General features: G+C 36.9%; 1 protein-coding gene and 1 long non-coding RNA gene across 14 annotated transcripts in view; one reads left to right on the top strand and one right to left on the bottom strand.

Moving 5' to 3' along the window:
* CPEB3 (cytoplasmic polyadenylation element binding protein 3) overlaps positions 1-5,678 on the top strand; it is an 89,656-nt gene extending 83,978 nt beyond the window's left edge. For all 12 annotated transcript variants that reach the window (XM_040563825.1, XM_040563820.1, XM_040563821.1 and 9 more), the window contains 2 exons: positions 1,259-1,440; positions 4,391-5,678. In XM_040563825.1, coding sequence (XP_040419759.1) covers positions 1,259-1,440; positions 4,391-4,618 — 410 coding nt within the window. In that variant the 3' untranslated portion in view covers positions 4,619-5,678. The remainder of the gene's footprint in view (positions 1-1,258; positions 1,441-4,390) is intronic.
* LOC121073146 overlaps positions 1-22,888 on the bottom strand; it is a 54,946-nt gene that overhangs the window by 24,417 nt on the left and 7,641 nt on the right. For both annotated transcript variants that reach the window (XR_005821525.1, XR_005821524.1), the window contains exons 2-3: positions 21,589-21,762; positions 14,394-14,515 (exon numbers count right to left, since the gene is read on the bottom strand). This is a non-coding gene — a long non-coding RNA (uncharacterized LOC121073146). The remainder of the gene's footprint in view (positions 1-14,393; positions 14,516-21,588; positions 21,763-22,888) is intronic.

Here is a 22,888-nt window from a genome sequence, read left to right on the forward strand (position 1 = left end):
AGTACATTATGATGATAGTTTCCCCTTACTGTTTGGAGCATGAGTTTTATCTAGTTTGGTAGAATGAGTCAGATGTTTGTTTGCTCATTGCACATGGATAAATTAGCATATGGTCTTCCCTTAATGTGACAAACACATTTATACAAATGGACATGTACTCTGTTTAATAGTAGGCTCAATTCTATGAGTAGTTAGCAAGTTTTGTGAGAGCTACAACAATTTAAATATTTAGTAAAATATTTTTTTCTTTCTGGATATCTAAAATTGAACATACTACTGAAAGTGTTTTCACACATTAGCATAATGAAAATCACTGACTTGGCAGGTCCCAGTACCTTGCTTTGCAAGAACTTGTCCTTTATCTATCTCTTTTTTTTTTTTTTTCCCCTTATTAACTTATAGAAATAACTTGGCTCAGTGACCATACGTCTTTGCACAACTTAAATGCCTCTTCTCCATTTCTTAAGAAAAAATCTCTCTTTTCATTAAGAAATGGAGAAGAGGCATTTAAGCTGTGCAAAGACGTATGGTCACTGAGCTACTGAGTGAGTTCTTTCTCCTAACCTCCTTTCTGTACGTTTCCTCAGCCCTACACTCAATCTGTCATCTGAGTGATGTTTGTAACTTCTTTAGAATTATTGTAGTGTGAGGAAAAACAGCAAACCATTTTAAAAGATCCACAATCAAGTTAATGTTCTACAAAAATAATAAGTTAAATTGCGCCCCAAATGTAGGCTTTCTTTAAATACAGTAACTTTTGATGTTTCACCAAATTTTGTTTCAAATAGAAAGTAATTCCTTAAAGTCTTTTCAAACTCCTGGTATATAGACTAAAGTAACAGATTCCAAATACGGGAGTATCTTTAAGCGATGTTATATGTGTGCTAGCATTAACAAACCGCATTGTTGTGGTAAATCCTGAATACCTAATTCCAAACAGCACAGTTTGAATTTACCTTATGATAAATTCCAAAACAGTTGACCTGATACCTACGTTAACAACATAATTCTGCTTTTTTTTTTTTCCCACACTTGAATCACAGCAAGCTTTGTTTTTACAGTCTGTTTCTTTGACTTTATATTTTACTGTAATTCACATAGAGTTGTTTCAAGCTGTTGTTAAAACCAATGTTTAGGTTTGCTGTTTTAGACTTTGGAAGACATGTATGCTAAGGCAAATAGCACTATTTCTTATGCAACAAACCAAACAAAACTATTTATGTTGAATCCATAATATTTAAAAATTGCCTTCTTGCAGTTGAATTGGCAATGATTATGGACCGTTTATATGGAGGTGTCTGCTATGCTGGCATTGATACAGACCCAGAGTTGAAGTATCCAAAAGGTGCTGGCAGAGTGGCTTTCTCTAATCAGCAGAGCTATATTGCTGCTATCAGTGCTCGCTTTGTCCAGCTCCAACATAACGACATTGATAAACGGGTAAGTAAAATAGCATAGAATGGAATGATTGCTACTAACAAAAACGTACAGATTTAAAAAAAATAATAAATCCTTAAGATAATACATGTTAGAGAACACTGTAACCTCTGTTCTTCAGTTTACATTAGTTAATTATTTAAAAACTTATTTAAGCTGTCAAAGCAGAGTGGAAAAAATATGCCTTTAACATCTTAAATAACTGTTTAGCACTAAAACCAGAAAATAGCTGGTGGTAAACTCAGTTTAGTCTTGGTTTTATTTGTTTTGAATTCTGAAGGTCAGATGTCATAGAATTACCCACCTTCTTTCTCCTGCTTTAGATGTTAGCTTATTGTGCATCAACAGATATTATTTAGTGTCTACTTATATAGTTTCTGGCATTTCTGCTATTGTTAGGTAACTTTCTCTTTCTACATTGTATGTCTAGCCTTAAGGTTCCTAAAACACAGGGGTTATCACAGGTATAACAGGTAATGCTGACCTCGAGATCTTGAGTATTTGACCAAAAATAGATGCCGATAAATCCTAGATGGGTAAAAGGGGGTAAAAATAGTGTTGTTTTTTTTCAGTTTATGGGTTCTATAGGGTATTCCAAGTATAGAGAAAAATCCATATCTTTGCTACAATCTGAGCTGAAGACATTAAAAGGAAAACATTTCTTAATTTCCAAGAGATTTTATTTCTTTAGACTTTCTATCTTCTCATCTTGATTACGTGAACAAATAACACCTATGTTTTTGAGGACTTAGTATTTAGAATTCTTCAAAAGATGCAGTGCTATGCATTATAACAATAGGGATGACTGTTTTTCTACTTAATCTAATATACAATGTTTATTAAAGAGTCAGCTTGACACATATTGGGTATGTCTATGACATGCAGTATATTTAATAACATAGCTGCAAAGCAGAGTCCAAGCTGGTTTTAGTTTCTCTTTAAAAGCCTGAAGTGAACTTTTTGTTAGATTAGATGAGGGCATGGAGTTAGTCTTTGAACTATTTTTCTGTGATGCTACTATACCTTATGACTTTAACTAAGACAAAGCTGTTCGTAAGTATTATTATTATTTTTTTGTACATTTAATTCTTAAAATTTCTACTGAGACACTAACAAGATTAATTTTGGAAACTTAATCACACTGTTAAACCCTCTGAGATTTATGTATTACCCATGCTTAAAAACTGGGTGATACATTTTCTTTCTAAGCTTTAAGACACAACTACAAATGATGCTAACTGGTAATTGTTACAAAAATTAATACTTTCCCCAGATGTCTGACTGAGAATTTAAGCTTAATTATCTTTTATCTGTTTTTAAACTAGGTTTATCTGTGAAGTTGAAGAAATATGAATTCATTTAATTCTGTCCTTAAATGTTAATTTTTATATGTAATAGATTGAAATCCCTGAATTGTACGGTATACATCCTTAAAACTATTTCATTAGGAATGAAAACAAGAAAAGGAGTAAGAGAATCAATTTCAGACCTTCACAATTCATGCTTTGAAAATGTGAGCAGGTGGAGATCTAGGGATGTACACTGGACCTGCCTTCTTCCAGATTCATGTTGAGACAGTGATAGATGCAGAATGATAGTGATAGATAGTGATAGAATGATAGTGATAGATGTAGAATGGCAGTTATTCAGACTGGTTCTATGTCATAACAGTAGTATAGTGTAACCAAAAAAAAAAAAAAGACAGTTCTGGCAGATCCATATGCAAGAAATATAACTCGCTATATCAGATTTGCTTCAAATAAGTAACATTTGTTGAAATGTGATCAGGATAAACTGAAGTAAAATTCACCATAAAACTTTGTTGTATAGGATTCTTGTTTTTCAACTTAATACTTCATTCTGTATTCTTTAATAATTCTTCATTCTGTTTCTTTAATATTGCATGTATTTAAGCATAGTTACTGGATTCAAGTTTTCTTTGCATTATACTTAGCCAGAGAGTATCACTTGTACAAAATAATTTATAATCAAAGTATGAATATTTCAACTTTTTCTGTCTTTTAACGTAATTATCTGAACTTTATGAACTGTATAAATAGCTTCACAGAGACACAGAAATTTACTTACATAATCTATTGACTTCCCCAGAATGAATAAACCGTCAATTTAAACATGTAGGCATGATTCTGAGGATCAGATACAGGAGAAAACTCACATGTTGTCAACTCCTGTAGTAGTAGTATTGTGAATGCCTAGTCATGCATCAAAATACTGCTGTTTGGCACAGGTGCTTTAAAAACAACAACAAAATCCCCATCCTAGGATGTTTATGACTGAGAGTAGGACAAAAGTCAGTGGTGCTCAAGCGTGTTTTTAATTGATTGCAAGGCCATAGTTGGAACAACTACAAATCTTACTACATTTCTAGAGCTAAAAATAAAATAAATAGACAGTGATTTTAATAGAAGTTTAATACAAGCACATTTAATTTTGTTTTATGTCAATAATCTCTTCATCTTTTAGGCTTGTCCTGCATTTTGCTGTTCACAAAAAACAACCAAACAATAAACCTCAAACTCCCCAGACCTCTCAGGTTTTGCAATACCAGTTTGTTCTATATAAGTCAATCTACTTTCCTTCCTATGTGCTGCTCTCTCTCACCCTGCCTTCATAACAACCAATTTCACATTCCTGGAAACTTCTTAGCAGCAAAATCCTTGGAGATGCTATTTTTGCCATACTTCCATTTTTGTACTTTCACATACCTAACTTTTCCAAGATATATTGAATAGTTATCAAAGCACACAGTTCCTTGAGATTTTCTGACAAGTAAGCTGGTAGGTATGAAAACTTAAGTGCCAAGCTGTTTGGGTTAATCCATTATTAGTTTAAAACCTTCAATAGAGTCAAAAGAATTAAAATATTGTTCTTTCTATTCATACTTAGCAAAACTATGTAATCTTCTTATAGTTATTTCTTCTTTTCAATGCAGGTGGAAGTGAAGCCATATGTGCTGGATGATCAGATGTGTGATGAATGCCAGGGCACTCGTTGTGGTGGAAAATTTGCTCCATTCTTTTGTGCCAACGTTACCTGTTTGCAGTATTACTGTGAATACTGCTGGGCAAGCATACACTCTCGTGCTGGGCGAGAGTTCCACAAACCACTGGTAAAGGAGGGAGGTGACCGGCCCCGCCACGTCCCGTTCCGCTGGAGCTGAACCCCAGGCCTCCCCCAGCAACAAGTACTGGAGTAGATAAAATCGAGGGAAAAAGAGAGCGCTGCCTCAGGGCTTAGTGTTCTGGAAATCTGTGCATTCGTCCTCGACTTTAATGAAGATATGGGTCTTTTTATTACTATTATTATTATTTACAGTCACATTACTGAACTCAGTGTCCAGTATAATACAGACCGGCAGAGTGTAACTGTACTGATTTTGCACTTTGATTCACACAAACATCTGCTTGGTACCTTAATTTCCTACACAAGACTTGTCACTAGTGACATTATGTAGACTGCCATTCTCATCAACCTTCACTGGTTGATGTGTATGTGATGAAGATTTTTTTTTTTATTATAATTATTTTTATTTTTAAACTGGAGCATGCACTTATTTTCAGAAATTTAGACTTGCCCCTAGCAGATGACTTACCAAAGGTAATATTCACAAGTAGGTGGCAGATGTAGCAAAAACTTAAACAGATATTCAGCAATCATTAGTTTGGGTCATTTAGAGTAGTAATAACCCTTAAAGAAAATAAGCCTTTAGTTGCTCTCCATTTTTGACTTGTAAGGATGATACCTCATAAGCTGGATCAGACATTTTCTTTTGTTTTGCTGAGGGTTTTTTCTTTTTTTTTTTTTTGGTTAGGTCTTTTAGTGTTATGTAAATGTATGCTGCAATAGCTTTTGCTGCTATTAAAATGGTATTACTAATACCATAATACTCTATTCAGGCTAGGGTATCAATTAAAAAATGAATATGTGATTAAAATAGTGATGGCTGCTGAAAGAAGATCAGTATAGCATACAGAAAAGCTTCCAAGGAAGGTCAATATTTTTTGACTGCATGTTTACTTAATCAGGTTGCTGCATGCAATAAATTTTATATATGTCTAATATAAAACCTGCCCACAATGCACAAATTATGAAGAATCTACGTAGGCTACAAAACATTCAGTAACAAAAAAAAAATTGATTACTGACTGGAGGAAGGCATGCCTCAGTAAATGTAATGCTTCTGAAATTAGGATCAGCCCATTACAGAATGACCTATATTACAACAAATATAAAAACTAGCTGTAGGATGTTCTTAAAACAAATTTGTGGATGGTAGATGAAGTACTTTGCGGTGCTCTGTTATATATTGTGCAATTTATTTTATATAGTAAAGTGATTATGTCTAGTACTGTGATCAAACTTAACTGTTAAAGCCTCTGTATCCAACATTAACACACTTTTGACAGTTCATAACAGGTACATAAACAGAAATGAGCTCTTAGTTACAATCTCTCTCCTAATGCTTGCATCATTTACGTAGTTGCAGACCTTGTCCAGAAAACCAAAGAGCTCATACTAGCATACATACACTACCAATTAGATAGTCTGTCAAACTAATAAACTAGGCACATTTGAGAAAGTTAGGAAAAAAAAAGTGGTGCTAAAGAAATGTCTGCATATAAAAGTATCATGAGATGTCTGCTCTGTGGATGTGGCGTTATCTCTCTAATCCCTGGATGTATCCTGTGAAGCTTGAATACAATTAAGACCTGCTAACACAGTGGACATTTTTTTAGCATGAACTATGGGGCTGCAGATAGCAATTAAATATAAACACACTTGGTATACTAATGATTGTGAGAATGTGTACACTATTTTTTTTTCCTCCTTTATTTTTGCAGTTCTGGGGACAATCTGACTGGATATGACACCGCATAGTAGATTTAAATGTTCTGGGTTTTGTTTGTTGTGATGTCCTTGTTTGTGTCTAATTTAGTAAGCTGTTTTTCCCAATGTTTAGTTGCAAGTATTGGCTTTGAAAGGAACTTTTCTGTTTTTGGAAAAAAAAAAAAAAAAAGAAGAAAAAATAGTTTTTTACTGGTTTAAAAGGCTTATTATAATTATCCCTTTTGAGGTTACTTCTGGGCATTTTTGTGATATTGCTTTTTCCCAGCCCAGGTGTCTTTTCTGTTTTTTTCATCTGTACAAGACATTTTGTTATGCACTACTTTTTGTATCTAGACAGTTTTCAACAGTCGGCTGATGATTTTTTTTAAAGAAAAAGGCATGCTTTCTGACTGACATGATCTTTTGCAATACCTCAATTTTGAAATATAGGAAAGAAAATGATATTTTCTAAGTAAGTTTATTCAGAAAAATATATATTAATTTAATTCTGCAAGAAAAATGATTTAACAGATGGGTAACTTTATTTTTTTCATGCTTATTTGAGTTTTTTTGAAAATGAAGAAGTTAGAGCTTTATAACTGTAATATTAAAAATCATAGCTAACCTACAGAAATCTACCTAATTATGTGAAAGAAGTAAACCTTTTTGAAGAAATACCCCTCTTTCATGTAGAAACATACCCCCGATAGAGAGAGAAAGAGAGAGAGAGAGAGAGAGAGAGAGAGAGAGAGAGAGAGAGAAAGAGAAAGAGAAGCTGGAAAATGTACAATATAGCCTAATGTTGGATTAAAACTAAAAATTATCATAAAGAACAGGTGTAAACAAACTCCATTTGGTGCTGAAAGTTGTGAATAGAAGGTGAAAAAATATTTTCCCTTAATTTGTATATTTATAATCAAGTGTGATTATGCACGACTGACCAGAATTGTGAGAGTTCTTCTGTTTGTATTTTTTTAAAGAGAACTTTTTTTAGTTTATTAAATTATAACATGCTCCCTTTTGTTTTGTAAATGAATGTGCCCCTGAGTTGTTAATATGTTGTTATTAAAAGAGGGTCCTTCAAAAAAAGTTATTTTTTAAAATATGGAGTTCTGAACTGCAACTTGACTAAGAAGCCCCTGGGTACAACAGGTCCTATTGTGGCCTTTTCTGATGTGAGACTTGAACTAGTCGATTTTTTTGAAGGCTAACCTAACCTCGACTATTTGTTGTTATGTGCAATACTGTTTGTACTGTTTGTATAAAAAAAAAAAGAAAAATGAAAAGAAAAAAGGCATAAATCTTTATTGCAGATTTATTTTCATTGCAGACTTTAGACATTGTGATTCACTAAAATCATTTTTCTACTGTCAAATATGTACCTTTTCTTCATGCTGGTATTTTTTCAATAGTAATGTAGCCTTTGTACTGAGACAAATTTTCATTGTTATTTTTAGAAAGATTTTTTGCTAAGAAAAAAATTAAACATATTTACATATTTTTCATTTTTATTTCGTATTTTCTTTAAGGAGTGCTTTCTCAACCATTAATATAGTTGTTTCTGGGAGAGACTTTCATATCTGGTCAATGTCATTAATATTATTTTGTATTTTTACTTGGAATAAATTAATTTTATGATGCTAATTCTTTAAAAGTTTATTTTTTTCATTTTCAGTTATTTTTGAAGCTAAAATCTTTGTAATATTGTTACTAAAGTGTCTAGTTTTTTGAAATGCAAAGCTTTATGTATTAACTTGCTGATGTGGTTTACAATAGTGTGGCAATGATGAAAATGGTTATGTAAAGTGATTGGAAAATTGTAACAAAGAATTGGGCAATAAAATGACAGAATGAAGCAGAAAAAATGTGATATTTTGAAAAGCCTTTTCCTTTATCAAAATGATTTAGGGAGATAATAGGGATGTCACAGTACCAGTTCGTTGTCTAGATTTATACACCACCAGTGTTGATTAAATACTATTGCCGTTATAATGAACTAAACCTATTGAAACGACGGGTTTTTGACCCTGCCCATTCAGCATAATGCTCCATTACTTTTCTCATCGTGAACTTTTATAAACTCTTTTCGATAGTCTTAGGATGAACCTCCTAAAATATATATTTATCACTGTATTTTTGCCACCCTGTTATTTATTTAATTAAAAATGACCCTTTCCTGCACAACTTCCTTCTTGCATACATTTATCAGTGGCAGCATGGAGCAGACTGTAGGTACCCACATCATTTTCTAATGACGTTACCAGTGTTGGTAGCTGCCTAGTTAATGCAAAATAATGTACATCCATTTCCTGGTAGCAATGCAGTAACCCATATTGCCGCCATGTCTGAACAGATGTTCAGCTTCTTTGTCTTTCTCCATTCTTCTCTGCCTCTCTTGTGTCTGTCCTTTTTTTTTTTTTTTTTCTCTTGTATTGGCAATACCAAATGCCAGTATCAAAACACCTTTCACATCACCTCCATTTACATTACAGTTGTTTTCCTATGCAGCCAGGAGAAACCCCCTTCCTGAAGCCAGTGACTCTCTGTTCTGGCACCAAAACCAATCCAGACTAAAACTGGTGTTGCGTAAACAGGGCATACAATGACTTTCTTTGGACAAAACAATTACTTCAACAAGTTATTGATGAACTTTTAGACTATCTTATACTAGAGTGTTAGAGGGGCTCATCCACAACTTGTGGAAAGGAATGTGTCCAGAGTTGGTCTATTGTGTATCCTCTGTGTGTTCAGTTCTGTAAGTAATGTATAGACTAGATCAAATAGTGAAGTAAAATTTAGACTCAAATTAGGTACTACTGGTTGGAATGTACACAAATTGCAAAAAAAAAGGAGATTAAGGAATGAAGAGGGAATAAATGATTCCTGCTAAGTGGTACAAAGTTTATGCTTATATTTCTGCCTACATGCTTGTATTTTATAGCCTGCTAGCAAGGCATGGGCTAAAACAAATTGTATTGCAAATACGCAGTTAGCAAATAACTTTGCTGATTTCACTGTTAGAGTAGTTTAAAAAAAAAAAAAAAAAAGAAAGAAAAAAAGAAATGGCGCTTAACTGGGAAAAGCTCCCATGTTAATATTTCAGTATTGTGACATCTCTACTTGCAAGGTATGAGTGAACGATTAGTCACAGATAATTAGAAATGTCTCTTTTGTTTAATCTGGCTTGTATGTAGTTGCTTTTCTGCTAGTTTGTATGATGTCAGCTAAACCCTTTTTCTTTTCTTTTTTTTTTTTAACAGACAAACTTCTTAATCTCTGCTGCTATAGTGTTCTATCATACCACAGAGTATTTTATATTCATGTTAGTGTGACACTACTCTATACCCCAAATGGGTAGCTGGTCAGAAATCACATAGGTCACATAATTTTGGTACACTCAAATATAAATGAGAAAGTTTAGCAGTAAGTAGAAAACCAGGGTGCTAATAAGAGGTCATTTTGGCTCTTTCTTTTTTTTCTTTTTTCTTTTTTTTTCCTGGATGTAGTTCTGTTGGGGTATAAAGTATTAGATATTTGTACTTTTACTGTCAAAATAATGGACATAACTTTTAGCGCATTCACAGCTAAGATCTCTGTACTTGTTTTTCAACTAATTTTAAATGTACTGTATCTTTTATTACATGTTCTCTTAGATTGTTTTTGCTAGTAATTCTAACAAGGCTTCTTCCTTTTTGGCTTGGACTAATGCTTGTATGGAACTGCAGTACTGTGACTAAACATGGAGCTCAATGCTGCTATTGCTTACAACTGCTTAAACTTTGTAGTTTGGACTTTATTTTTTTCTGTAATAACTTATTAAATATAGTTGTATGAAGTACTGATACTTGTCATCCTTTGCACACGCTAAGGAAATCTTGGGATACGCATTATGGGAATGTAAACTAGCTAAAAAACAAAAGACAACAACAACAAACACAAATCTTGTATCAGCAAACTGTTTATACTTATGATAAGGCTAAGTAAATACACACTTTACTTGCATGCATGCAAACTATCTTTTCCAGTTATTTTAAAAGCACAGGGTCCACTCACCTTTTGTTCTAAAATGGAAAAGTCACCCTTAATAATTTATTAAGCTAATTATTTTATGCTAAGTCAAAGGTAAATACAACAATATATACTACATAAATATTTCCGAGAATGTAGTTTTCCCCCATCAAATGCAGTATCAGGTGCCTTGAAAAAAGGAACATCTCAATTGCTTTCTCTGAATTTAACGATTGCTAGTTAACTTATACTGCACTTTTGAATTGGCAGTTTAACAATGGCTACAGGCAAGACATTGGACCAATCAGTTCAAAAAAAAAAAAAAAGAAAAAGAAAAGATCCACAACATTAGTTTCTAATGGTTTTTATTTTCAGAATAGGAGACAATTAAAGCTCGGCAATATAGCTATTTGGAACACTACACCAGAATTAACAAGTTTTCAAGGAAGCATTCTATGTCAGGGTAAGAGAATACCATAAGAATTAGGCAAATTCTATGTCACCGCTTGTGTATCTACAAAAATGCAGCTCAACAACCCTGCTGGAACTATCAGCACTAGAAATTACAGGCTGACTCCAATACACGTGTTCTACTTAAATAGCACTTCCTAGGATTGTGCAGAAATTAAATGCCCCGTGGAAAGTTTATGAAAAGCTGATGAGACTGTGTGCACCAACCAGGTACTTATTGTGCATGCTCCCTTACAGCACAGAGCCTTGTGGCTCTGTGTTACACTGTTTTATCCTAACATTGCTATGTGCAGTAGCTTATACACATGAAAGCAGAAAGCTTGGATGCCAGAAAGCAAACAGAATGCTTAGGCATTAACTACCAATTCTAAAAATCAGTAGTGAATAACTACAACACTCAGGAAAATGGTCTACTTCTCTTCCAGGAGAAGTGGTTTTACAAGGTAGCTACCTGTAATAGGAATTCTAGTAGCAAATAAATGTATGAAAGTTTGTAGACTTCTGGTTAGTTCAGAATTAAATTTGAGAAAGGAGTTTTTATAAATACCTTCCAGTTAACACGTTATCCTGCTTGTTGCCTGTAACTGAACAGTGTTCCTAGATAAGCTGTGCACTCCAAGTCCAACCGGACAAAATCAATCGTGGAAAGTGCAACAGCCGCTCTGGAACTCATTCGCAATCCTTCACTACTGCATTCCTGATAGAGTAAGCCATGCCGCTTGTAACGCACTGATAAAATTCTCCTTCGGTTGATAGCAGCATTTGACACAGACTTTGCTCACATTAAAAACAGTTGCACTAATTTAAGTTAAATCAAGGCACTTAAAAGTACAAAAGGCTGCATGACCCTTTCTACTTCTGGTTTGTATGTTTTGTTTTTGCTAGGCTTAAACTGAATTAAAATAACTACCTATGTGACTATTGAAGCTTGTGTATTAAGACTATTTACTCATGCTTCTAAACTAAACCAGCAAAACCTTTTTGTTCATGAGGCACCAAAACAATGTCACACCTCACAAAGACCTGCAGAAAGGTCAAGTTTAGTTCTTAAAAGCCATAATCTGCTTTCTTCATGAGCTAAATGCAAAAGGTAAACTGCAGAAGCACATAGCCAGACTTGTTGCAGTCTCTCCTAGGGATCACCATAGAACGAATTTTAAAACAAGTAACTGTATTTATCTTCTTGTTCTTAAAAGTGTTACTGATTACCTGCACAAAACCCTTATACCACACAATTCTATTACAAGCACAAGACAAACCTGAATGCACCAGATGCATATGCAAACTATGCCTGTTCAAATGAATTATCTCAACTTGCACTGAGGCTTTTTTTTTTTTTTTTTTTTCATCTCCCCTGTGGCAAGCAAGGTTTTGCAAAGTTTATCTTGGGATGATAAACCATACCTACAGCAATTTGAGAAGGAAACATCATAAAAGCCTGGCTTATGAATAGATGAAAAGCAATGCTAACATTTCTGTGTTCCTTTTCAACAAGGTTTAACCTACAGAGTGCCACAGTAATATTGCGATGCTAGTAAGATGACGTTGCACCATGTGGAGGAATATACCTAAACATTTGCAAGGGAAAAATTCAGTGTAGTTACAACTTACTCTGGAAGGCAACATAATTCTTACCAAAAAGAACTAAAATGGCATATACTCTAGGTTGAGGTTTTTCATGTGGTTTTGTTTCTGTTTTTGTTTTTTTCATGGTCACTACCCATTGTACACAGCTCAGAACTGAATAGTTTTTACTACTGACCATGTGCATTTGCATTTCTTCTGCTGCTGCTTGCAATGACAAAAGGAAAATATCAAACATGAATGGACACAGACAAAACCATTTTCCCCCTTCAGAATTTGCTGTGTATGGTACAAAACATAAATTCTGTCAGACAACATGCAACCAACATGACGCCTATATAACAACCTCCTTATCTGCTGATCACATCAATATAAAACACTTGCTAAGCAAAGTGTTATACAACATCAAAGGCCAAATGCACATATAAAATTAAAGGATAGACTATTGTTCCCACTGATTCAGTCTTACAGACGTCGGTGGGATACCACCAGAAAATGTTTCATCTTTCACCCATTTCTCATCTGCTCCAGCTTTAGACAAAACATTACTATCACTCTTATGTTACAGTCTATCTAAACATGTTCTAGCTTAGGAAATGCCTAAACCATTGCCTTCTACCCACTGCTGAACTTACTCAATTGCACCTAATGACCTAAAAGTGCACATGAGCAAAGGGGGGGGGGGGGGTGAGGAGGAATGGGAAAATGTTAAGTAATCAATTTTATCTCCATTTTAATCAACTTTCTATCTAAAAAAAAATCAGTCACTCTGGCAGAAATAAGTAGAAGTATTTGATACATGTTATAAACAGAGACGGTATATCTCAGAAATGCTAGGCAGAAACCAGAAGCAAGAGCTCCTCTCTCCCATGTGAGCGTCTGAAGCTTTCCATTAGTTAGTCATTCCTGTGCTCTCACCCACTTTGCCCACAGTGCCTTGATTTGTTTTATATAAAGTGAAACAGCAGAAAGCAAGAGCCTTTCTCCAGCCTCAAACAGTGTAACGAGAGCTAACTCTACTGTCAAGCACACAAAACTCTCTGTGATAATTTACACTGAAAAGCAACTAAATTAGCCAGTGGTAAAGCACCTAATTTTCTACTGCTTGAGGTAGTTTGGGTATCTCCACACCACATTTACTGTACAGGTGCCTAACTCAGGGAACACAGATTATGCTCTGGCCAGCATGAACTAAACTGTTAGACACAGTGATGTTCAACTTCACCACACCTACACAACTTCATGGATTCAGCCTTGTGACCTTCACTTTTTTTTCCTCTTCTCAGCTGAGCAGATTTGCTTATCTGTTGAAACTTCTGTATGATGGGCTTGTGTTCTTTCGTTCAAAGATGCTAAGTACAGATGCTTGACCACAGCAGAAATAAGATACTCCAACAAGCACTGAAAAAAGACCTGCCACACAGCTGAAAATGACAGTAAAGCCTCAAAGTGCTGAAGAAACTGCATATTATGAGGTAAAATATGAAACACATGATAATGCAAACCACACACGCAACCTCAAAAAAGGGTCAAAAAAGCAAATCCAGAGCTAGAACGTTCTTGTGTTTTTCTGTTAAGAGAATTCAGAGGCAGAGAATTACCATTACTTTATGGTCATGTAATGAAAGCACTACCCCTACAGCATATAGGATATAAAAACAACAAACTGTAACAGTCTCTCTCTCCCTGACTATAACAAATTAGAAGTCCACAGTTGCAATTCTGGGACACATTTTCCCAATGATCAGCCAGCAACCTGAATTGGAGTACTTAATTTGGAAGGGGCCTGCAAACATCATCAAATCCAACTGCCTGACCACTTCAGAGCTAACAAAAAGTTAAAGCATTTTATTAAAGGCATTATCTGATAGTTTCTTGAACACTGACAGGAATTGTTGTGTGTTGACAGAAAAGTATTGTTCTGGAAAGATCTCTATAGTACTAGGAAAATTCAGCGCTAAAATTTCATCAGTAATGCTACTTCAATTACCACCCTGAAAAAAGTTTAATATCGACTATATTCCAAGATATAATAAAAAACCCACCTAGTCGTGAGTAGACATGACTTGCTGAGTCTGCAAATCTTTACACCATTATGTAATGCAGTAACTCTTTGTGTCTAGATCACTGTTGTGTAATGGCTGTCGATAGCTAATGCTCAGTGAAGCTGGGTATTAAGAGAGAAAGAAAAGGGAAAGCAAATTAATAAGGTATCTGGAATCTCTACATTTGTCAGAGTATTCACACAAGACATGAAAAAATCTAAAACTTACATCCATCCTATGAGCCTGAGCTCCACTGTACAGAGTGTATACAACGGAGAGTAGATGTTAGGAGTAAGAGGAAAGGGGTAGGGTGTGGGGAAGGTGAGGATGAATCCCCTGGCATTTAGCCTTTTGTTACCTCAGTATTTAAGACATAAAAGAGGACTGTTTATAGAAAACAATTCCATATGCCTTTGACACAGCAGCTGTAGCCCTAAACTGAAAATGCCTGCCACTGTTACAGTAGAACACAATTCGTGTTTTCTTAAGGAAAACCATTTCTGTCTTGTTCTTTATTTCCTGTTTTTGGATGACATGTGAGGTCAGGCAGTGACAACAGCCTTACCACTGAGGAGTGATGAAAAAATAGGATAACACTACCTGACTTTTTCCTTTTGCTCTTTTAAATACTATTCAAACCCATGCTCTGCTAACCTAATTTGAGTAGAATTTAGAGCTGTATTTATAGCAGCTTTTCAGATCAGGAAACTGCTTTCACTTGCAGAAATCATGTTCTCTAGTAATTAAGTTGTATATTATAAGCTGCAGTAACCGTCTGAGCGAAACAGTTTAAGGTAAACCTGCCTGCTTTCGATCCCAATTTCCTAATAATTATGGATCAACATCTCCACTCGTGTTCCTGTCAAGTGTGATGAGTTCATGGGGATTGCTTGCGTCAGTTCTTTTCACAGGGGAATTAAGCTGCATTCATAATGCTGCAGAAGCTAATGCAGAGTCAGCAAGTGGCAGTGCCTTTCTATCACAGAGTCCTCTTAAATCATGCTCGGAAGGAGGGGTGTAACAGAAATAGCATTAGCCAGAAATGAACACTACATATCAAATACTCAGACTGAATCTTTGCCTAATTTTTGAGCCAATCCCAACAGCACTGTCAGATTAGAAAATCTGGAGGGTTTTGTCCCCCCCCTTTTGGTGCTCCTTGCAGAAACAGAACCGTAAGAACACCCACCCTGTTGGCCCCAGGAAAGGCAGTCAGTATGCTGAAGAGTCAGCCATGATTTGCATGTCCTGAAGTTTGTCCTCAGCTTCCCAAAGCTCAGGCTGCACAGCTGAGCCAGAGCCCATGTGACAGTGAGTCTGCCCAGCTCCTGCTAAAATGAGGTCTCCCTGGCTATCTCCAGCACACATACTGTTCTTGCAGACTGAGCCTGTCATCACCAGCTGTACCACCTGCTTGGACTCCTGGGGCCCTTCTGCAACTCCTATTACTGAGCCATTTACTTGCTATAGCCTCATCCTGGCAATGGGACAAGGCAATCAGTGAAGACACTGCTTCTCTCTGCATCTGAAGAACATGATCTCCTCTCCAAGGCATCAGAAGATGACTGGTATCACCTGTCAGTTCCACCTCTCCCCATGAGCACAGTCCCAGACATGCTCTAGACCCTTTCACACCTCTCTTCAGAGCACCCTCACTCTTAAGCGGGAACAAAAGGCTTAACTGCAGGATTGCACAGCTGAGGAAAGGAGAGGGCCCTATCAGGCTGTGCTGTCTGATGCAACCCACAGACTGACATGCTCCCATTTCATTACAGAAGCCATGAAAAACAAAAAACTGCCATAAACTGCACCCCACTCCTTGCTTCTTTGCTTGGAGATACTTGGGCTGCACCTGGAAACAGCTGTGGATTTTGTGACAGAGAAGGCACTAGCTGTGGTGTTGCCCAACCATGTGTGGCTTTTCCCACTTTCTGGAGGAAGGTCTCAAAATGTGTCCTAGAGCTAGGAAAAAATGACAAAGTTGGCTAGGATGGTGCCTGAGGGCAGGGTGGTGCCTGAGGCTATGAGGTGCTTATCTAGCCAGGCCACCTCTGATCTGAAGTTGTCTTCTGCAGTTACAGACTACTGAAAGGCCCAGGCAGTTCTGCAGGTGCATAGGAGCTGCCTGTACTGATCAACAAATGACCCCTTTAATTCCATGTCCCATCTTAGAGATTTGCCAGTCTCAAATGCTTAAGCAGAGGCAAATTAAATCTTATTTTGTTAACTGTGGAACAACTTGCCCCATAGAAGGATTAGGCTGGAATATATCAGAAGTCCCAGGAGACAAGAAAGGGTTTGATGTAATTTATTTCTTTCCAAATGTGTAAGTAGCAGCATATATGGTCCATGGCTTGGAAAACAACACTGAAGAAGATAGTTGTAAAAATAGGAGATAGTTGTAAAAAGCAGGCTTGTATACTCAATGGTATAGACAAAACAAGTTTTCAAAACAGGAAAGAGTTAAATATATATTTAATGAAATTGCACCTAAGTTTACCTGACACACCTGGCTAGTAAACACAGAAGGCACAGCCTCCCAGGAAAAGCAAGTTTATTGTGACTTGTGCCATTATCCCATTGTGACCCAGGCCAGGCTGGACAGTCTGTTCTTCAAGGACGGATGTGGTTTAAATGCAAGGGAACAGCCCGCACTCTAATGCAGTACTTTCTCCCTATTATAGGTTGTTTCTTCATCAACCAAGTACAAGATGGCAGATGGCCTGTAGATGTTTCCTAGCACAAGTGAGTAAAAAAAAAATCACCCGATGCATCTCTGCCCAGATGAAGGCAGAAATTCCCTTACTCATCTATGTTAGTGTGCAGTACAATGAAGAATCCTTTATTTATTTATTTTTTTAATTCAGGACAAGGAACAGCAAGATGTAAATTTTAATAAATTTCCCCTGTCTACAAATGTCCCATACAGTCCTTCATCTCCCTGGAGAGATAAGCTGCTACACCTTCCCCTTTGCAGCCTAAACCACTATTTATCTCATGTTTATAATGAAGCCAGTGTAGCTCCATGTGTTTACTAGTTCCTAGGAGACTACGTATCTCTTTCCCAATGCGTGTGCAAAAGCAATTCCATTTATAATCATAGACTGGTTTGGGTTAGAACGGACCCTTAAACTTCTAATATATCTCTTGGTTCTTGTTCTGTACTGCCCAATTTAGGCTATGTCAACTTCTGAACTTTGTGGAATAAACACCCAATTTTATAAAAGCTTGTGTAAATTTTTTATCAATTAGCAAGGTTGCACTGTCTTTCAGCTTTAGCAACATATATTGCTTAGCCTCTCAAAGGTACCTCTAGGGTGTTTATCCCCACCAAATTATCTGTGCAACGCATAAGTGATAAGATCCTCACAGGATGGTAGCTAAAGCAGATTCGCTGCCTGTGCTGACAGAGCAAAGCAGGCTAACACCTTTCTACCACAAGAGAGTAAAGCAGAAATGCTGTTAAATTTGGAGGAAGACTTCTGGGAGCCAAGCTCTGAACAGCTATAGGAGCCAGAAATCCCCCAAGTCAGCAATGCACTTAAAAACAAGCCTGCCTGACTGGAATTACTTATGTGCTTGTGTGTTTAAAATTATATATGCACTGAAGTCATTGCCAAACTGGGCCTGCTGGCTAGATCTGACATAGATAAGCCAAAATATTCCCTAACCCAGTATGTACCAATATTTCGGCTGTAGAACCTGTACAAAGATCTGTACCATTAATACGTAACTGAAGCCTTGACTTAAAGGCTTTGAAGGACCTCGTGCTAACCAATACACTACATCACGCAGGTGAATCTGCAGCACATCAAAGCCAGATGTAACCTGCAGAAAAAAGGAACTGTCCTGATTTTGTGGACAGCTGCGTCCATGCTTCCAAAACACACTTTTGTGATACCTGGGACAAACAGATTCCAAATCTAATTTCTGAACAAGGGCACAAATCTTGCACTGAATAGAATTCTTCTAGCTTGTTATCTGTTGAGCCTTTCATCTGCGTTTGCTTCTGGCTGATGTAGTGACACCCCAGTGAAATGGTTGCTAAGAATATCTTATGCATCAGTTAGAGAGAGTGCCTGCCACTTAACTCGGGGCTGAGCACTAAGGCACAGGGAATTAGCTCTTTGTTTCCATTTGTGGCCCTTAGAAGAGAGCATCATTGATTCAGCTGTTTAGTACAAAGAAAAATCTAGTATCTGCCCCATTTCAAATCAGGTGGGTAGGTGAAAATTCAGGGCTGACAAATCAGTCAGATGGACTGCAGGCAGAGAGACTGCACATAGTCAGGATTTCCTCTGGTGTGATCCTATTTATGAACAGTGACCATGAGTTCCTCCTTCTGTCAATAAATGAGAAATAAAAGAAACAGAGAGTTTCTAAGGTCACAGTTAAAAAAGCCTTTGAAGGCAAAATTGTTGGTGTGGAAAACCTTTAGGACTGTCTTAATCATATTTCACTGTAGGGCCAAATTGAAAAAATTAAAAGGACATAATTAAAAGTCCCAAACAGTTTCTGAAAGCTCCTACTCAGCTGCTACTTAACCTTGAAGCTGTCTGAACTCTCTGGCTGACTAAACTAGTCAGGCGCCTAACGCTACCTCTGCACATACCCAAAATTTCCCATCATGGCAAAGCAGAGCAGGTCAATATACAATACAATATCACCAAGGCAGAATCTGCACCCTCCACTCTCCTCAAAATTTACCAGAAGAGGTTCAGTTATACTGACATGTTTAGAAGAGGGAAAGGGAAAGGGAAAACAGGTGACTGCAAGAACTCACAGGTTTAAATTCCAAGTGACATTCCCACACACTAATGAAGGGCAAGATCTCAGATGCAGTGCTGTCTACACCACTGCCTGCTAGCTAGTACTAGTTAAGTTGCATTGCCAAGTAGGAAAATGTCTAACTGTCCTGAACTATATGGGGAATTAGAATAGTCTGCCATGATGATAGCAACATACTATCTAAAGCTTTGCCACTTCCATGATATAAATATTTTCTATCTTCTGAGTGAAAACACACACTACAACTGTAGTAATGCATCTGTGGAATAACTGGTGACACTACCTACATTAAAAACTAGCTGTACGCTAGAGGTAGGGTGACTCTGGATATACTCTACCTGTGTTTAAATGTGCCATTCTATGATTACATCAGTCACTCTCATAATTAAAACTATTTTGGTGGGACTTTCTTTAGTTTTAAAACAGAGAAAATAAAGGCCAAAGTAATTTCAAGTGCAGGGATTTTTTTTTTCTTTGCAGGTGCTCCTCATCACAGCTTGGCACCGAATAGGTTAGAAGGAATTTCTGACTGTACTTGTTTTCTCACCTTCAGGCCCGTGAGATCAAGGCGGACTTACACAAGTGCATATTCATTTGCTGTGTCTTCTGCTACTGGTCATGATTAAGAGGTTTCCACTCCCTGGATACTTAACCCTATTCCTCTGACGGAGTTGCACTCATCTCAGCTCTTCAAATGATTATTACAGAATGCAGTTTGACTCTATAAAAAAAGTCTAGTTAAAAATAAGTATATATTTAAAAAGTAGATCAGCTAGCAGAACTGAGATGACAGGAACTTTTGGAGAGAAGAAGGTTATAACACATAGTTAGATCAGGTACCTCTTAAAGGACTGATTTGCCCCTCTCACTGTGTCCTGAAACCAGCTAGTCTTTGGGTGAACAAAAGCCTTTTTGTGCAGGGTTTGTACATTGCCTTCCTCCTTATGTTGACTGGGGCTCTCAGGTGCTATTGTGATAAAAATAATTATATAAATAAATAAAAAGAACATGAATGAATGGAAGATTTATATAATTCTTTGAAGTAAAGCCTACCTTGATTTTTTTTTTCCAGCCTAAATATTACTATATAGCCAAGCTCCTCTCCCTCAAAGCACTGGATGGATAAATTTTGTAAGTAGTCATGAGCATCTGCCTAGAGCAGGGAGTTCTTTAAGATTTACTAAACCCTTTCTGGGCTTTGGGTGCTGTTGAGGCATACAGGTATTAATAAAGATAATTTGATTTTCAGATAGATGCAACTTAACTGCTCACAATCCACTTGCTTCAGTCTGCCACAACTGCACAAATATTTTGGACGTTTATAATGTTTGCAGAATTTTCCAGTCTCCTCCTTTCCAAGAGGATATTAATTAGCAGATAGGGAAAAGCAGTAAAAATTCCTCCTTCTCAGGCCAGGCTGACTTCCCACTCAAAGCTAGTGTTGCTAATTGTCTTTGAAATTATTTATGTTTCACCAGTGTCTGAAGGCCTCAGTGTAAAGCAGAGCTGGGTTGGCCTGGCATTACATAAAACTCAGAGACAGATTCTGTCCTGAAGTGCTTTCAGTCTAAGTAGGTAAAACGAACAAACCACATAAGAGGAATGCAAGGGCTGAAAATAAAATTGACTTGTCTAAGATCATACACTAAGTCAGGAATGCACTAGTCTCACTTGCATAACTATTACCAGTAAAGTCAGCCATATTTTTTTTCAAAAGAAAAAGCTATTCAGCATGTTGGTCAGTTCCTGCCTCTGTCTCCACCATAGAAAACAATTATTGGTGCCTATTAATTGTGACACTTGACAACTACAAGGACTTAAGAAGTTTTAATTGCTGGTTCTTTCCCACTGTGTAAAGAACTGCAGTTGAAAGTCTGATCTCTCTTTGGAGGGACTATGTTGGCAAGAGAGGTTGTGCTTGTTTCACATTTAACTGGCTCCCTATCCTCAGCACTAGATGCTCAAATGCTTCAAAGTCATGGCTATGATGTTCAGTAACAACTATGGCAGCATTCAAACAAACCTTGTACTCAGAAGAGCACAATGCAAGAGGCTTCTTCTCAGAAATATCCCGTTACATACACACTCATTTTCAACTGAGACTGAATTAGTCAAAACCTATTCAATGTACTTATGTTAACACTACAAATCCCTTTGGATTGCAAATCAGATCGGCAGAAACAGGAAGAAAAGGCTAGCTCAGACATTAGGAACAATTCAGGCATCCAAGCTCACAACAGTTATGACTCAATCTGGCTTGATTTCTGGTAGGCAGATTAAAATGCATTGTTTGTACCAAATAAAGCATGACTAACAGTATCCCCTTTGTCTGCCTCTTGCACCATGCTGCTGCTAGAGCTGTAGGAGACAATCCCCCCTACTGGTGATACACACAAAGAGACTTTACCTTCACTTTGCTGCTTTTACAGGATTTTATAGTGGGGCAAGTCTGGGTCCAGCGATGCAGAACTGTTCAAGTAGCTCTCTGCTTCCCTTTATCTGACCAAGTCCTAGGTCAGTATGGTGAGGTCATTGCTGGATTGTTTCTATTCTTCAAGTTCCTCTAATCCAAGCATTTTATCTAAGAAATAACAAAGTTTTCTTAGTGGCGCAGTTGACGAATTACATCCTAAGGAATGCAACTCTGACCCCTGCATTATTATTATTTTTTAAAATTTTGTTTTATTCTTAGAAGAAGAGCTAACAAGGCTAGTTTCCTCACTGTAGGCCACATGGCCGCAGGAGCGCATTATCATTTCTTTGACCCACTGGGCAGGATGCTGTCATCTTTGTGAAACAATAGGGACATTCTTAATTTAGACTGAAAAGCAGCTTAATAGAAATTCAAGTGATGTAATTTAGGGGAAACAAACTCCCTTCTGTTCGTCTTGTTTCTGTATCCACTAGAAGGTCAAGAGAAGATTCTAAAAACATCTGTAGGTAACCACTGCATATATATTATACTCATTATTTTATATTATACTGCATATAATAAATGTAGCCTTTACTTCTGAGCCCAGCTTTAGTTCAGGTGAGACAAAAATGCTCAGAAAATAAAAGTTACAGGCCTACGAGAACACAGAAATTAAATGCCTAGAAAACGCCAGAGTTGAAGTAGTGCTTGGTGAGGGACCAAGCTATATCTTGAACTAGGACTGAAAAACTTGGTTACCTGCTTTAACTCCCAGGGGATTCTGAAGTCCCACTGCAAGGCTTTTCTTTTTCCTTATTCTTTCTATTTTAATGAGCTAGGGACTACATATACCAGGGCGCTACTGTATGGCGTAAAACTACCTGTATGTCTGGTCCTGGGACCAAAGAAACTGAATTCTTGCTGAGCTCATCTTTGGGAAGACCTGCTTTTCCTAAGCCTTGTATTGGTCCCTCCCTTCCCCCTCAGTACAGAAAGCTGACAATTGTGCCACCTATCACTGCGTCGCCTCACTACACCTCCTCCTGGGACACAAAGCTTTAGCCTTTCTAGCTTCCAAAGTTTTATTTTAACAGGATCCACCTAACTCATTTTTTTCCCTACTTACGTTTCAGAAACTCATACTGCAAGAACTCATCATTTAGGCAATGCAGAATGCCTCCAGCTGTAATGTAGCACACAGACTACTTTAGAAAATGTAATTATTGGGTTGGAGTTTTCATCACATCTCTGAAAACATAATCTCTCATAATTTGAGATCTTACTGTGCTACCAC

Source organism: Cygnus olor, chromosome 7 (assembly GCF_009769625.2).
Source record: "Cygnus olor isolate bCygOlo1 chromosome 7, bCygOlo1.pri.v2, whole genome shotgun sequence".
Classification (NCBI taxonomy): domain Eukaryota; kingdom Metazoa; phylum Chordata; class Aves; order Anseriformes; family Anatidae; genus Cygnus; species Cygnus olor.